This window comes from Apis florea, unplaced genomic scaffold (genome assembly GCF_048593485.1).
Source record: "Apis florea isolate Af1SG1 unplaced genomic scaffold, ASM4859348v1 contig_3496_pilon, whole genome shotgun sequence".
Taxonomy (NCBI): domain Eukaryota; kingdom Metazoa; phylum Arthropoda; class Insecta; order Hymenoptera; family Apidae; genus Apis; species Apis florea.
The window spans coordinates 6,672,079-6,687,507 of NW_028256773.1; the positions used below are offsets into that span (position 1 = coordinate 6,672,079).

The 15,429-nt window shown below is 40.8% G+C and overlaps 2 protein-coding genes across 10 annotated transcripts in view; both read right to left on the reverse strand.

Annotated features, from left to right (window-relative positions):
* Positions 1-11,633, reverse strand: part of LOC100871176 (uncharacterized) — a 204,197-nt gene extending 192,564 nt beyond the window's left edge. For all 7 annotated transcript variants that reach the window (XM_012494495.3, XM_086913467.1, XM_012494491.3 and 4 more), the window contains exon 1: positions 9,832-11,633. In XM_012494495.3, the coding sequence (XP_012349949.1) occupies positions 9,832-9,849 (18 nt within the window). In that variant the 5' untranslated portion in view covers positions 9,850-11,633. The remainder of the gene's footprint in view (positions 1-9,831) is intronic.
* Positions 1-15,429, reverse strand: part of LOC147656836 (protein muscleblind-like) — a 229,588-nt gene that overhangs the window by 27,358 nt on the left and 186,801 nt on the right. Inside the window, exon 4 of one of the 3 annotated variants that reach the window (XM_086913472.1) lies at positions 9,365-9,406. The exons of the other annotated variants lie outside the window; for them this stretch is intronic. Within the exon in view, the coding sequence (XP_086769598.1) occupies positions 9,380-9,406 (27 nt within the window). The 3' untranslated portion in view covers positions 9,365-9,379. Of the gene's footprint in view, positions 1-9,364; positions 9,407-15,429 lie in introns of those variants that run through there. 3 annotated transcript variants of the gene reach the window in all.

Sequence of the window (15,429 nt, forward strand, 5' to 3'; positions counted from 1 at the left end):
CATCCATCCATCCACACCGGTCATAAACAACCGATCGCCGATATATAAGCCGACGCGCGTAGTCCCCTTCCAGATATCGGCCACCTAGCGGCAAGAGGCTCAACAACGACTCTCTTACTCTCTCTATCTCGTGTCACGCGTAAAATACGAACAATCATCGTGGTTGCAGCTGCTCCAACACGTGGGCAACTGCAAACGCTGTCTCGTTTCTTCCCTATCCTTCGAACGAAGGCAATGGTTAAAACGAAAAAAGGAAGGTCGGGAGGAAAATAGGAACACGAAGATTCATACACCGAGGTCGAGCAGGACGGGAAGAAGCGAATGAGGGAAGAGGGACGGAAGAAATGGCGCGATAGAGCGAGAGAGGGCGTTCAAACACTGATAAGAGACTCAATTATCGAACTATCACAGGGAGGCTCGTTCCGTTTGCATTTCCAATTATTTGCTGGGAAACGGTCTGCCAATACCGGGTACTCTCGATAACGCTGCTGCCCTCCTCGAGCTGCCTCCGCTTTCCACCATCTTTCCTCTCTTTCTCTCCTTCCCTATTTTACCGACCGATCCGCCGGAATCACCATTTTCTCCGCCTCTGTCTCCCGTTTTCCATCGAGAGCCGGTGACAGTCCATTTGACTTTCTCGCGCCGCGATTCGCGTGTCCCTCGCGTCATCCCACCAATCCTCCCTCGAGTTCTCCTCCACGGCGTTCGTGGAAAATAGCGTATAATTACGTAGAATCGGATTAACGGTTTATAATTGCGCGCGTCACGGAAGATTAGTTGGATTAACTCGTGATTTGGCGATTTTCAGAGAGGCGAACGGAGAGGAAAGATTGTCGATTGCATACGGTTTCAACGAGTTATCGCTTCTTCGAGTTTTTCATGTATTTTCGAGGGGGATTTATAACGTTTCGTTATTCGCGCTATTTATTAGAGCAACCAAGTAAAATTGAAATTTATCTTTGTTTTTAACAATACGAAAGAACGAATCGGTAGATGTGTAACGAATGAAATAGTTTAAATAGTTTTTGGTTATATATAAATACTTAAATTTACACGAAACTAAATCAATTCAATTATCCCTAATTAATACAAACCGCGATTCGAAACGATCCATCAATTTGAGAAACAAACTGTGCGCAGGCAGACTTGTATAACAGACAGTTAACGGTACCCTTCTCTCCTTTCCATCACGAAATAATTATCGTTCAGGCAATTATCCTCCATTATGATCGCGTAAAACGTGATCCCGACCCGTGATATTCAATTTTAAGTTGGTTATTAGGGACGAAACTTGGCATTGGAATCGAAATCTAGCCGGCAAAAGCAACGATCCTTCGTTTCTCATTATGGGAATTACAGCGGGTGAAAATTATAAACGCACAATCTTCGAATAATAGAAGCAATCATTGCCCATCATCTCTCCTCGACATCAACAATTTCGATTTCTCGACACGAACCGAACTCCAACCATTTTACCATTTTCCCAACCTCCTCGCTAAAAATTCCGTCGAAGGAAAAAGCTCTATCCGGCCAACGATAATCTTTCATCCTTCGGCCTGGATTAACGACTTGCGGCGTCGCGATTAGCCTCCCAAACTCATAATTTAAGAATGGCTCGCCTGTGGCGGAATTCTTCCGGGTAAGAAGAAGAGCTTCCCTCCTTCTCTTGTTTCCATTCGGGATTAACGTTCCAATCGGTGTTATCGAACGATATTACAGGATTAGAGCGTGTCGTTTAATGGGGAAAAAACTCATTTCAGTCCCCATCGAAAATCTGAAATTATCGCAATCCTACTTTCCGCGAAATTTCAATTGAAAAGATTTTAAAGGGAAGATTCACACCCTTGAAAATAAAGTTCTCGTGAAGTAACAAAATATTTTTTATGCATCATTAATATTAATACTTATGCATTATTGTAACGAACGAACGAATAAAATTTAACGAAAATTTCAATAAAATTGCTATTCGTGTATATAAATAACACACTTTTTTTGAGTATCGATAATAATGGATTACGATAAGCGATGAAATAATTTTAATGCAAACAGAATTTTTTTCACAAGCACACGCCATTCATCACATCGAGAATCGGGAGTAAAAGATTCATGGAAGGGAAGAACACGGATACAAAGTTTTATGGTGAATTTTGGAACGCTGACAAATGCGGTCAGAGCAGGGATATTTTCGAGTCGTGACGCTTGAAACCGAATATTCGAATGATCGTGACTGGGCAGAAGAGTCGATGAAGGAGAGAGAAAATGCTCTTTGAAACGCGAACTGGGACAAGCTTTGACCCTTTGATTCCGTGACACGAGTGATTTATGCCCGTTTCTATTTACGGAATGGTATTTTAACTCGTTTACGTTAGGAATATATATATATATATGTAACTTCAAATTAAAATTCCAAATTAAATCAAAATCTTGCAAGGAAATTATCATTAATTCAACGAATTATGAAATTCTCAATTTCGTCTATTAATAATAAAAGAAGAAGAAGAAGAAGAAGAGTAAAATTTTATAAGATAATTAAATCCAATTTTCTACGAATTTTCATATTCTACGTAAAAAAAAAAAAAAATACGCCGATTTTCACCAATTACACCTATAATTTTCCTCCTAATAACAATTAATCGCGTATCATTTTCCAACAAACAAAGAGAGAAAACATCCTCCGTTCAAACACTCTTCATCGAAGAAACAACCGAATCACCTCCGACAAACAAGAGAGAAATACATTCATATATATATATATACGGGAGAAGAACGGGAGGCATCGAGGCGGAAAGGGAGAGAGGGGAGGAGGGGGCCGATGGCACGATCCCAGGGGCGTACGATGATCGATTGAAACGTTAACGAAATAAAGCGGGCGCATCAGTCGCCGCGAAATCCATGACGCCCTCTTTCCTCCCGCCACCTAGGTGATTAAAATTCGCGCGGGGTGGACGGTGAAGTCGGACGGTGTCGTCCCTCCACGGGTCCACGGGACATTAATCATGCGAACTGACGCGGACTGACATCAAACGGGAATTTACAACGGCCTGCCAACCGAGAGGCCGCGTTCGATCTCGCGAGGATCGAAATCGGAGGGAAGAAGAAGGTGGAAATTTGTCAACCGATTCTTCCCCCCGCTCCTCCAACACTCACTCGTTGTCGCGAATATTAAATCTGGTCTCCAAAAAATACTCGACCCCTCGAATAAAGATCCTGACTCGTCCAATCGAGTCATCGAGAAATTATGACGATCGTCATTTCGTCGTTTCTCGTTCTTTTTTTTTTTTTTTTTGGATGGATTCGAATTTGAACGAGGAATCGAAAATTTGTGATCAAGTGATCGTGTAATATAATTTATGATTTCTTCTTCGATTAAGCTATAAATATATATTTTTATTTATATATACTGAATTCTGAATGAAACGAAAGAAGCGAGGAACGCGGAAGCATAAGTTGAAACTAATTAGTCATCTCGCTGTCGAGACTCTTAAAAATTTCGATATTTCAGAGCTCAAGAGCTTCCCCAAAACATTCAAAACTTTCCAGACTTCGAGGACATTGAAGTTCGTTAAGCCTATTAAAGCTTGCAAGATTTTTCAGGGCCTTGGCGAACTTCTAATTTCGAATCACGTTTGAAGCGATTTGAACCTCCTCCACGATCAAAGGACGCGAAAGTTTGCCACGACGGAAAATCTACAGGCTGTTACACACAAACGTCTTGTCCTCTTTTTACCTAATTTTATTCTCTATTAATAATCTTTATTCGATACCCCTAATCTTAATCGAGAAATTAAAACGATTTAATTAACAAAATTCTAACTTTAAAATTTCCTATTGCGGATGTACAACTTCACAACCTTCCACCGTGCAAAAACTATGTTCAACCAATTTTTAACAAACTTCTCCAAAACAAAAAATTAATACCAGAGAACTTCGTTTATTAACTTCTTGCAACTCCCTGATTCTCAAACGGAAAAGTCGCGCAACAAGGAACTACTTCGATCTACACAAAACAATTGTGCATTCAGTTGTTTACCGTGAATATGCTTCTAATCGCAAACACTCTTAAACAAGAAAACCTAATCGACGAAATTGCTCACCACGGAAGCTAAGTTTTCGACAAGCTTGAAAACCATAAAACTCGAATTCGATTCGAATCCTTCAATATCATTCAAGATAAAATGTTTTGAGTTTAAAAGTTACTTGACCTGGAAGTATAAAAACTAATATTTTCAGTCTATTACTTATGAATCAAAATGTCAGAGATTGACGATATTATGACGATACTAGCGCCACGCGACCATTAACTCCTACCATCCAATAATTATTTATTCCCCTAACTCGAATTATTACTTTTGTTGTAAGCGTAAAAAAATATGTATATTTTATTATAATCGATAAGATGGATCATCACGATGTTAAGCAATTAGTTTCGTTTCGAATTTACGGAGAAAATTCGGTGGAGAATATCGGCGAAATGGGTCTGGGTAAAACTTTCCCTTCCGGCTTCAATTTGCAACAACGGCCTACACAATTCGCAATTTGTAGGCCGAAGAGAAGGACGGTAAGCGTTCGTTCGAGGGAAGGAAGGTGGAATCGTAAACGGGGAAAAGGGGGATAGAATAATAAGAAAGCGACTAATCTCAGTTAAGAAGAGTAAATAATCAAGCGGAGTGAATGACTGGCAATTTAATCAGACCGTTGGCCAAGATTTTGAATTAAACCGACCTGTGGTACCGGTGGCCATTTCATCCAGATAGTAAATCCACCAATTTCGCAACGGCTGCTAATTTTCGTGAAAAACTCGTTTTACATATTTGTAATTTCTCCCTTTCTCCTCCTTTTGATGAAGCTCCTTTTCTTTCGCGCGCCTCCCTCGCTCACCGAAATATAATTCCAAACTTATCTTATGAATACTATATTTTTAATTTTTTTTCTATTAAAACTTCGTAAATTGGGTCGATCAAAAAAAAAAAAAAAAAAAGACACGCGTCCATTCACTCGTCATATCACCAGCTTCTAGAACGAAATAATTTGAAAGCTACAGAAATATCGTACAATTCAAATTATTTTTGTCCATTTTTTTTTTTTTTTTTTTAAATTTTCGACTCGTACACGTCTCCAGATTCGTCAAACGAAATTATCGATCTTCGAGTCATCGAAAATCACTTTTCGATCCCGACGACTCGATTCGTTTCGTCGAGAGAACAGCACGGCGCGATTTGTCAATATTTGTCGCGCGTACGAAACGAAAATGAAGACAAGCGGTCCTAATTATCGTCCAGCCTGTCCCCTCGGAGCCTGTTCAACGTGTCGAGAACCGTGTCCAGGTTATCCGCCGGAATTTTCTAAGATCGTAAACAATCGGCGCTCGTTACTAGGCACGGATAACTCGATAGCTCAGTAGCTTAATGAGCGTTTTCACCGAGGCGGGGGGGTAAAGAAGTATTTGCACAAAACTGCACAGCTAATCGGAGCCTAATTAAATAAGGGAGGAAGCCTTGGGGGAGGGAGGGCCGGTAAGAATGAAAAACAAACGAGTAACTAAGTAAATAGCCGTTAACGAAGCGTTTGTTTGCTACCAAGTTGCCGAGCAAGGAGAGGGGAGGGGAAAAGGATCGATATTCTCTATCTCGAAACGATTAAAACTGGCGATTTACGAATGTTTCTTTCCAAGGATTGATAATTGATACTCGTTCGAAGGGCTAGATTAATAATTCATCGATAAGTCCTCCTCTGGACACTCGAGAAATTTGGATACACGTATCGGAATTCCTTTTGGAAATTTTGGAATTTCCAAGGACGAGCTTTGTCGTAGAACTCGACGAATTTTCCCAGGGATCGATTCCTCGAAAGTATCTCGTATCGACGCGTGAATATCGAGATTTCCAAAATTTCGAGAATCTAAATTCGCGTTGAGAGACGAGGCCGACTATTTCCAATTTGTAATCGTATCGAAAAGCGATTCCGTTTCTTCGAAATCCCGATATTTACGCGTCACGAGATTTCAAGAATTCGAATTTCACCCGATATTTTCTTCTCGAAAGTACTCTTCCTACTCGACAAACAAACCTCGTCCCCCGAAATCCAATTCAAAATCTTTCCAAAATACTTATCCATCGGGCAAGAGATACCTCGTTCCAATTCCACCTTTGAAAATTTCAAAGAAACTAGAAATCCAAATATCCAAAAATCAGCCGTTCCCTTGAAAACGATATTCCAGCGCGAAAAACAAGAGAAAGGAGAGAGGAAGGAGTTCCCTGTCGAAGATAATGACCGCGCGATTTTTAAGAAGGTCGTGGGAAGGAGGGAATCACGAATGGCCAACGAGTTATCTCGTTCTATCTACGGGCCGCCCCCTTCTCGACTCGGGTACAAAGAACGGGGCCCGAACCTTCCCAAATTAGGCGCCGAATTCTCACCCGGCCGGCGGCACCTTGCTGCCCTTTCTGCTCCCGTGCACGTGGAGCGGAGTCAACGGCCCGTTATCGCGGCCTGAGATCGGGCAGGCAGGCAGGCATTGCCCAACCGGGACCACCTACGCTTCCCACGCCTCGGCCGGGCAACAACGAGACGGGAGGAGGATGTGCACGAGCGCGCCTCTCACGAGCAGATCGACGAGAGAGAGACCGGATCGATTCCGATCTATCTAACCAACTACCGCATTTTCAACCCATTCGTTCGGATACTTGGGCAAAAGATTACGTTAAGAATGAGTTATCGAGTGGATTAGTTTTTGTGCAACAAAGGATTACATAAAGTCGTAATTTTTCGAGAGGGAGAATTATCGTGGTGGATAATTATTCTTCGAGCATTTTATCAAAATGTTCAAAGACAAGGTTTAATCCATTTATTCTAACGATAAAAGGAATAAGAAAAATTATACGAAACTTTTATTATTCTTCGATTTCTTTCGAAACTGCAACACTTATCAAAGTGTTGTGAATCATAAATTTTTGCATTTTTCGCATCGGAACGATAGCGAAAAATCGGAGAAAAAATTATTACCCGCCTCTAAGATCGGAGAACTTATCCCCATCCTGAAACAAACTACCTATCTAAATTTTAAAACTATCCTCGGAAACTTTCTTCGAACTTGAAGAAAAGAAAAAAAAAAAAGAAGAAGAAGAAGTATCCTGACGAGAGAGGGATAATTCATCAGGGAGAGGTATAAAATCGGCCCGATTTTCTGGCCACAGTCACAGAGAAAGCTGAATCAGCGGGGAAAAGGAGGAGGAGGATTGAAAATCAGGGCGCGGCACAGCGCGAAAAACGATCTTCGTGTATCGCCAGGTGACTCGGCAGTCCCAACACGCTCCGTGTGCTCGCTCGAGAAATCACGAAGGCCACGGATATAACAAGGGATGGGGGAGGGGGCGGGGGAGGGGAGGCAGGCAAAAGGAAAGAAACGAGTTTATCGCGGAAACACAGCCCGCGGGAACAGGGAAAATATAATTCGACTTGACGCGGGGATAACCATACGTTATCCCGGACGCGTCGCGTGTAACCCCGGATAGAAAGTTAACTCGAGTCTTGTCCAATTTCAGGGCAACGGCCGGTGGCAACGAAGTTACCTGGTCGTACGGCTGGATCAAAGACAATGGGGGAATCTCGTTAAGTAAGACCGTGCAAGAAGAAAGTAACCGAAGAAAGGAGGGGAGTTCTTAATGTTGGACGAATTGGTAAATGGAATTTTTGTATAAATTTGGAATTTCGTCGAATTTTTCTCAGTTTTTGTTGACATATAATAAAAAGGAAACTAAAGATGGGATAATAAGCGAGTTCACTGAAGATTGAATATATGTATAGAAAATGTTTGAAACTAAGTTGTCGCAGCGATAACAGTGTAAAAAGGATTTAGATAATTTAAAAAAAAAAAAGAAAAAAACAATCGAGAATAAGGTGCAAATTATCAAGAAAGATCGAAAGGTAGAGAACGTTTCACAATATGTTGAAACGTGTGTTAATTACTATGTAATATAATTCGAGTAATAAACAACCTCTCATAACGAGAGCAGTTCTTAATTATGAGCAAACCAATTAGCCTTCAATTAAGTCTTACATTATATTACATTATTTTTCAAATGTGAATAACGATCGCATTTCTCGCGTAATCTCTAAATCATCTTATTTTTCTTTTTTAATGAATGTACATGCATAATTTGCACTCTATCTCATAGTAAATTTAACAGTATATAAATGCTAATCCCGAAGTGTTTGAAAACTTTATTGCCGTTAATAATACATTTGCCATCGGTAAAGGGGAAAAAATTCCAAATACGAGACGACCATCACCACGCCTCGATCGTTTAATTTCATTATCAGAATCACGATGAACGTCATAAGAGACAGGTACTATCAAGTAAAGATAATATTCTCATTTGGAACAGGGAATTGATGGGAGGGCGGCATTACGTCGACGTTTTTTACCGAAACGATGGCCAGAGACAGCGACCAGCTACACCTGGCCGATGTATTTACGCGCGCATATGCACGGTAACAGGAGGTGCTCGGTGTGATTTGTGACCGGGCAAACTGTTCCGCCGCGATTCCCGTCATTCCGTGATACATCGCTGCGGCACGCGTCTGATGACACAGCTACTACGACAACCTCGTCTATTCGCGCGACAACGAGTGGCCTCGCGAGTTCCGGGGAACGCGAATTTCTCAGAAATTGTGGGGACGAAACGGTGAGGTTAATGGAACATTTGAAAATCCAATGCGATAAAATTTATGCAATGACACATCGGGGTCTTTCGTTATCCAATTGGAATTCTTATCCAGAGAGTAAAATTGTTGCAAAATTTTATGTGAAAGGTTCCATTTAACGGATCAAAAAAATATAGTATAATGTAAGTAAAAAATATAGTATAGTATAGTATATGTTGGTAGAAGCAAAGAATTTTGTCCCTAATTTGGAAGTTTGTGAAATATAATTGAAAAAGAATCTCTAGTGGAACGGAAGAAGAGATAACGTTAGTTATTAGTTATGATGATCGCTATTAAATAATTCTCAAGGCTATCGTCGATTCTACACGAAATGTCGTTAAAAAATGATATAGTTCATTAATATAGTCGATTATGGAAATCTACTTTCTATAGATAAAAATCGATTGCAATTGAATTCTATCGTCCACGTTCCATCTATAGAGAAGTTTTGCTTACAATGGGAACAGAAGCAACGAGCTCAGATTAGCGTGGGTATCATTATGAGATGATGCTAGTACCTCTATTATCTGTAGATCCATTGTTCGAATATTGTACCACCCGAATATTCTATTATTTGAACATTCTATTATTCAATGCAATACTCTTCTATTGGATAAGATGACACAGTTTGACTTACCAACTACCAATTCATTTGAAAATACCAAGCACCCAATCCTTAAGATTTTATTCTTAGATCACTTACCTGAAACAAAAAAAATAATTATAATTAGAGTTAGTTAAAAGTATATTAATATATTTTTATAAACTATTCTAATCTATAATCACATGCTGATTTGACAAATGTTGATAAATAACAATAAAATGGAAGAAATTCAGACTGTTCTGAATTATACATTATATACATTCTTAAGACGTTCTACATATTGAGTCGAAATCTGTTCAGCTTCAAAATTTTTTACTATTTTTATTCTACTTCGATATAACTATTTGAAATATGCTTCAAATCATATACATGTATACATATACACGAATACATTCACGAATTCATTTTCGTTCAATTTGTACCTATCATTTATTTTACGGATATTTTACGGATATCTAACTCTTCTCCTTCGCAGTAATTCACTTAAATTTCTCGAAAGTTATCTATCTCGGATAAATTCTTACCTTTAAAAATTGACACATGATGAAAACGACGAGATGAGACGATCGAAGAGACGCACGCCGTTTGATGGGAGGTTATGTTGAAAATTATAACGCAGTTTGTCACAAAAGGAAAACGACACAAGACACAATTAATGAAATATGAACGCAAAAATGTATTATCACAAAGAACGATACACTCGGAGATAATTAACACGGAATGTAAATGAGAAATTTACACGTGATACGGTTAATTTGCGACGTAATTACGCAACAATTATTCTAATACCGTTTTCCGGCACTGAATTTGAACGGATCACTTGTCGATGTAACTTAATGGCGGCTGACGTCACGCCGATCATAGCCGAATGAAAAGTTCGGGTAAAATCGGACGAAGCCGTAGCAACCGACATACGTATACTTATATACCGTTGCTGATTCTGCAAGTCATCGCGTTACGCGACGTTATCCTAGCTAAAAAGCTTACGAAAACTAATTTTATCCATATTATCAATAAAGAAAGTTTGGATTATAGCTTATTCGACTTGCGGTCATCTTTCACGTAGGTGCAACAGAAGCTTAAAAACCAGGAATTAATGCCAGGTCAGACATAATTTTATTTCCTTTTTGCCTCCTTTCACATTCTTTAAAATCCATTCGCCGACTGACGACATAGCATCTCCGGTGTACAATTCAAACGAAACTATTTGCATTGCACGCACGTAGGGAACGCAGGTGCGTACGCAGAAACACGCGCGTGCATCCAAGCTACCGTGTTCCACTAGCTTGTACAACATTAGAGAGCGGAGTCCCACGATCTGTGCGATCCACACGATGCATTCCGCGTGACGCGTGCTTCTTCGAAAACAACAATCCGTTAACCGGAAACGCGCGATGCGCTCGATGATGCTCGGGATACTTACGCAAGTTTCGAGTATCGACTGGCATCGTGTACACCGGAGAATTTGTAATGCGTCGACCGTAAGAGGATTCACAGTGTTCTGAATCCCATGTTAATAGGAATCGGGAGTTCCTCCGTTTCGCGTAGTTGTCGCTAATTTGTACCGTTCGATTATCGATTTCAATCGGATTTCAAGCTTATTGGCTGTTATTGCCTGTGTATTGATTAACATTTCTAAATTTTCGTTAAGAACGAAACGTAGGATTAACATGCCGTAATTTTGTAAAAAAAAAAAAAAAAAAAAAAAAAAAGAAAGAGAAAGAAATAGAAAGATGCTCTTCGTGTATCGTTTATATAACTGTGTGAAACTTGCACGATTTCAACTTTTGCCTTTACGTATGCATCTTATGCATAAAAACCATGATGGATCGTTTCAAATAATAATGAACGTGCTAGAAAGTATGCATTTTAACCGTATATCACGGAAATGACATTTCTCATATCAGAAATAACCAACTAGACTAACAAGTAAGCAATTAAGGGCACATGGGTGATTATACTACGACTATACATGAATAAAACGTTCACTTTACCGATAAATTATTGTCGCAAAATTATCAGTCACTTTTGATGCATATCGCGAAGTGATTATCGCGTTTAATTCTTGTCTACGTCCCATTATTATCAGGAAGTGATTAAAAGTATATAATATAAAAGCATTATAAAATAATCTGAATTTATCTTAATTACATAAAATTATTACAATATTTATACGCGTTTATAAAATTTGTGCAATATTTTAACCATTTAAATTTTATTTATTAATTTCCAATTTTTATATTTAAATTATTTTTTGTGAATTTTAACATGACTGTATAACTTTCTGTAAATTTTCATCGATCATTAAAAATATAAAAAAAAGAAAATAGAATATAAAATAAAAAAAGAATCCAATACGAATCGAAACTGTAAAAAACAGTTTTCGAAATAAAATGTACAAAATAGTTATTCGTAGATGCGATTTACATTCGAAAGACATTACAACGAATAAAATTCAAGTACGAAGAAGCACGAGAGATAAAATAAAATGCAAGGGTATCGAGGTACAAGGAGAATCCACCGAGAATGTACGATCGCTTAAAAGTTGGAACGTGGACGGAGGAACAGCCCCTCTTCTCGAAAAGGGCATCGACGGCCACTGGTCCAAGGAAAAATATGTTTCGAAGGTGGACACGCGATATCGCTCCATCCATTAATGCTGTACGCTCGAGTATAAGCCCGAGACAATATTGTGTTTTCTTTCCGTGCACCTCATGCGGGTAATCACGACGACTCTGCCATTCCTCTCTTCCCCCTCCCCCCTCCTCTTCCCTCTCCCCTCCCCTCCGTGGCCGTTAGAGCGGCACAGAAGTTGGCGATCACGAGGCTCGATCAAAACGCCGAATATACGGGTGGAAAGTTGCGGTTTGCCTTGTACCGGGAACACAGTTTCCTATTTAGCTGAACTACCACGTCTCGTTCAAGGGATTCTCCCGGTGACGCCGTCTGTATATCGATTCGACAGTTCCCTCCAGAAACAACTATTGTCCAGCTTATCTCTCGATAAGATTGGATTCTTCCCCCCACCCCCTTTGACCAGAACTTCTCCATTTCTATCCCCTTCGAAAAAAAACTTTCGAAGCGGACGCTTCGAAATTAATATCGGCACGATTTTAATCCCATTCCCCTATACGAGTAATGAATAAATATAAAAATTTTCATCAGATTTTTGCAGAGAAAATCCCCTGCAACCCCCAAAATCGGCAAAATCGTGCAAGGGTTGTTGGAGAGGGTCGGTTGGCAAGCCGCACTGGCTGCGGTCGAAACATCGACCGAAACGTAAACCTCGTGAAATTCAGCGAGCGTGACGCACGGCTCCGTATCGATTTTCGCGTCACGGAAAATGCAGACGCACGTGCGACTCCGTTTCCAACGGGATTGTCTTGGTGGGAGAAAGAGAGACAGGGGGCGACGACTACGACGGCGGCGGCGACGAGGAATGGCGGAATCGATGCGAGCACCGCGAATGATAATGGAGAAATTGCGGCGGAGGGAAAAGCGGACGGAGATGAACATCGGGGCGAAATGGACACACTGACAACCACGGGCGTGATCATCGTATTGTTCGATACGTGCCTCAATTTTCCGTACCGTCTCATTCACCGCGCACTCTAATTACCCTCGAGGCTTACCGCGTGGTTTTAACATCGATGCACGGGGCGCGTGTGTGCGTGCGTTGCGTGAGCGCAGGGGACAGGGGAGAGGCGAGGGCGCGAGGGTGGGGGGCGCGGTAGAGATAAGGTCAGGCGTAAATGGCAAATTTCACGGGAAATTTATGACGTTTCGACGGTGGAGAGTAATTATCGTCAGATACACGATCGTTAACGGTTTATGAACTCGAAACGGGTCAATGCCGTCGACTCGTACACGCCCACGCGTTTTCGCGATTATCCGAATTTTTTCAGATAATCGACTATAGTCTGGTAGCGTTATCCGATAGATTTATACACGGGCGATGAATTTGTAATTAGATTGGATCGGAATTTTTTATCAAATGAAATTTAATACGCGATTTAATGTCTCTTAATTATTGATTAAAACCGGCTCAATATCTCGCTTATCTCTTTACCCGAAAGTAGATCGATCATCTGATCCCTGCGCACAAACTCACTAATATTCCTTAAAGGAATATTAATCGCTCTTTGACAATCTCGATCCGCTCGATCGCCCAATTACCGCTTCACACGCTCTCCCAAATATCCGACACCCTCTCCGATCCCACGCTTTATCCCCACGTGCCCTTAACGCACGCATATTCTCCTCTTACTGTGGGACTCGATCGAGGCCATACTTAATTAAGATACTTGCTCGCGCCACGTTAGCCGGAAAATGTTTTACACCTCCCCCCACCCCCTCAAAGCTTGACACGTTTCGATCAGTTTTTCTCTTCTCTCTTATTATACGTATATTTGCATTAGTATTATATTCTAGAAACTTGTACATATATATATATATATATAAAATAAGATAAATAAATAAAAGATGTGTATATAGATTATCACCGATCATGGGATTGAGATGCAAATGAACTCGTAATAATATATTCTCGGAAAAATGTTTTCATCGAATGTGAAAGATAATTCGATAAATACATTGTTAAATAGAAATACCGGTGCATAGGGTTGATATATACGCGTATACACGACAAAGGGAGAGAGAGAATATTCACCGATCCTCTCGCATTCTTTACGTCTCTCCCCTCCTCCCTGTTATTAATTCCTCTCTCACGTTACGTCACGTCATCGATTCCCTACACGGAAACACACTCTCTTCTCGGTCCAAGGAGGAGGAAGAGGAGGAGGGAAGGGACGATGATAGCCGAAGAGCGAAAGTGGATAATGCGGAGAGATTGAGTTCAACTCTCGACTTACGTCCGCCGGAACTATTTGAAAACTACTTCGAACTGTCAGATTAACTGAAAGTATGTGGCGGCGGGGGATTTCGGGCCGCGGGGGTGCATTATTCATGGGGTTAAGCATTACGAATCTTCCGGCAGAATAATGCAAAGACGTCCGCCGCGTAGCGAGCAGATTAACGGGAAACTTATTGCGCCCGGGCGAAAATGATAATTTTCCAGCCAGGCGGACGTTTTCCTCTTCTCTATTCCCTTCTTTCCCTCCGTTTCTTCATCCATGTTGTACGGATGCCGTGGACAGTGTTTTGCGGGCGTCGACGACATGGAAATGCCAGCGAGCGATTCCATGGAAATCGAGGCTTCTTGCGAGGGATAAGAGGTTTCGCGAACTAGACGATGCAATTTCTTGCGAATTTCTCGCCTTCCTCGTAAAAAATAGCCATTCTCATCCGTTCCAACAAGATTTCCACGTAATCGATGCAATATATTCTTAACTAAATATTTCTCAAATAGGATAACGAATTTTCGAAAAGTGTCTATTCGTTCTTTCGAAGAACTCGAACTTAACCATTCGGTTAAAAATCGGGGAGGGGGAAAAGAATCCGCGAAACGCATTGGACGCGTTAACAGGAAGCTAGAGAGAATATGTAAGATTGAGAGCCAAGATTTTTTCGCTCCTTGATAATCGATAAATTCTTCTACGCTCTTGCAAAACTTTATCATCGAACTTATCAAGATTGATAAGTTTTCAACGAGCGTACGATAACATACGGATTAATAATTTACAAAAAGTTCTATTCGTAAATCGAAACAACGCTGCATCAAATTTAATCAAATTTCTTCTCTCTCTCTCTCACTTTATCCATTTAAAATTTCCCCCTTCGAGAATATCCGCGACAATGATACAACGCATTATACACGGTTAGCTACAATATCGAGGCGCAAGACATTCTCGACAACTGTCCCCAAGCGACGCCCCTTCCCACCCCACCGTTAGAATATAGAAGAGAAACGGTGGAAAGGGTGGGAAGGTGTCGTGTCGTATCGACGAGGCATCGAGAGGTCGGTCGAATTCTGTTTGCGCAAAGGGAGGGGGACAAACAGCGTATATATTCTCCTGTTGCGGGGAGGAAGAAAAGTAAGCGCAAAGGGAGGAAAGGAGGAAAGCGCTACGAATATTTCCCTCTGTTGCGGCGGAATTTGCCTTCGAAAATATCGTTTAGATCGGGGTGGGTGGTCGAATGGATGGAAACAAGGAGAATGTGCG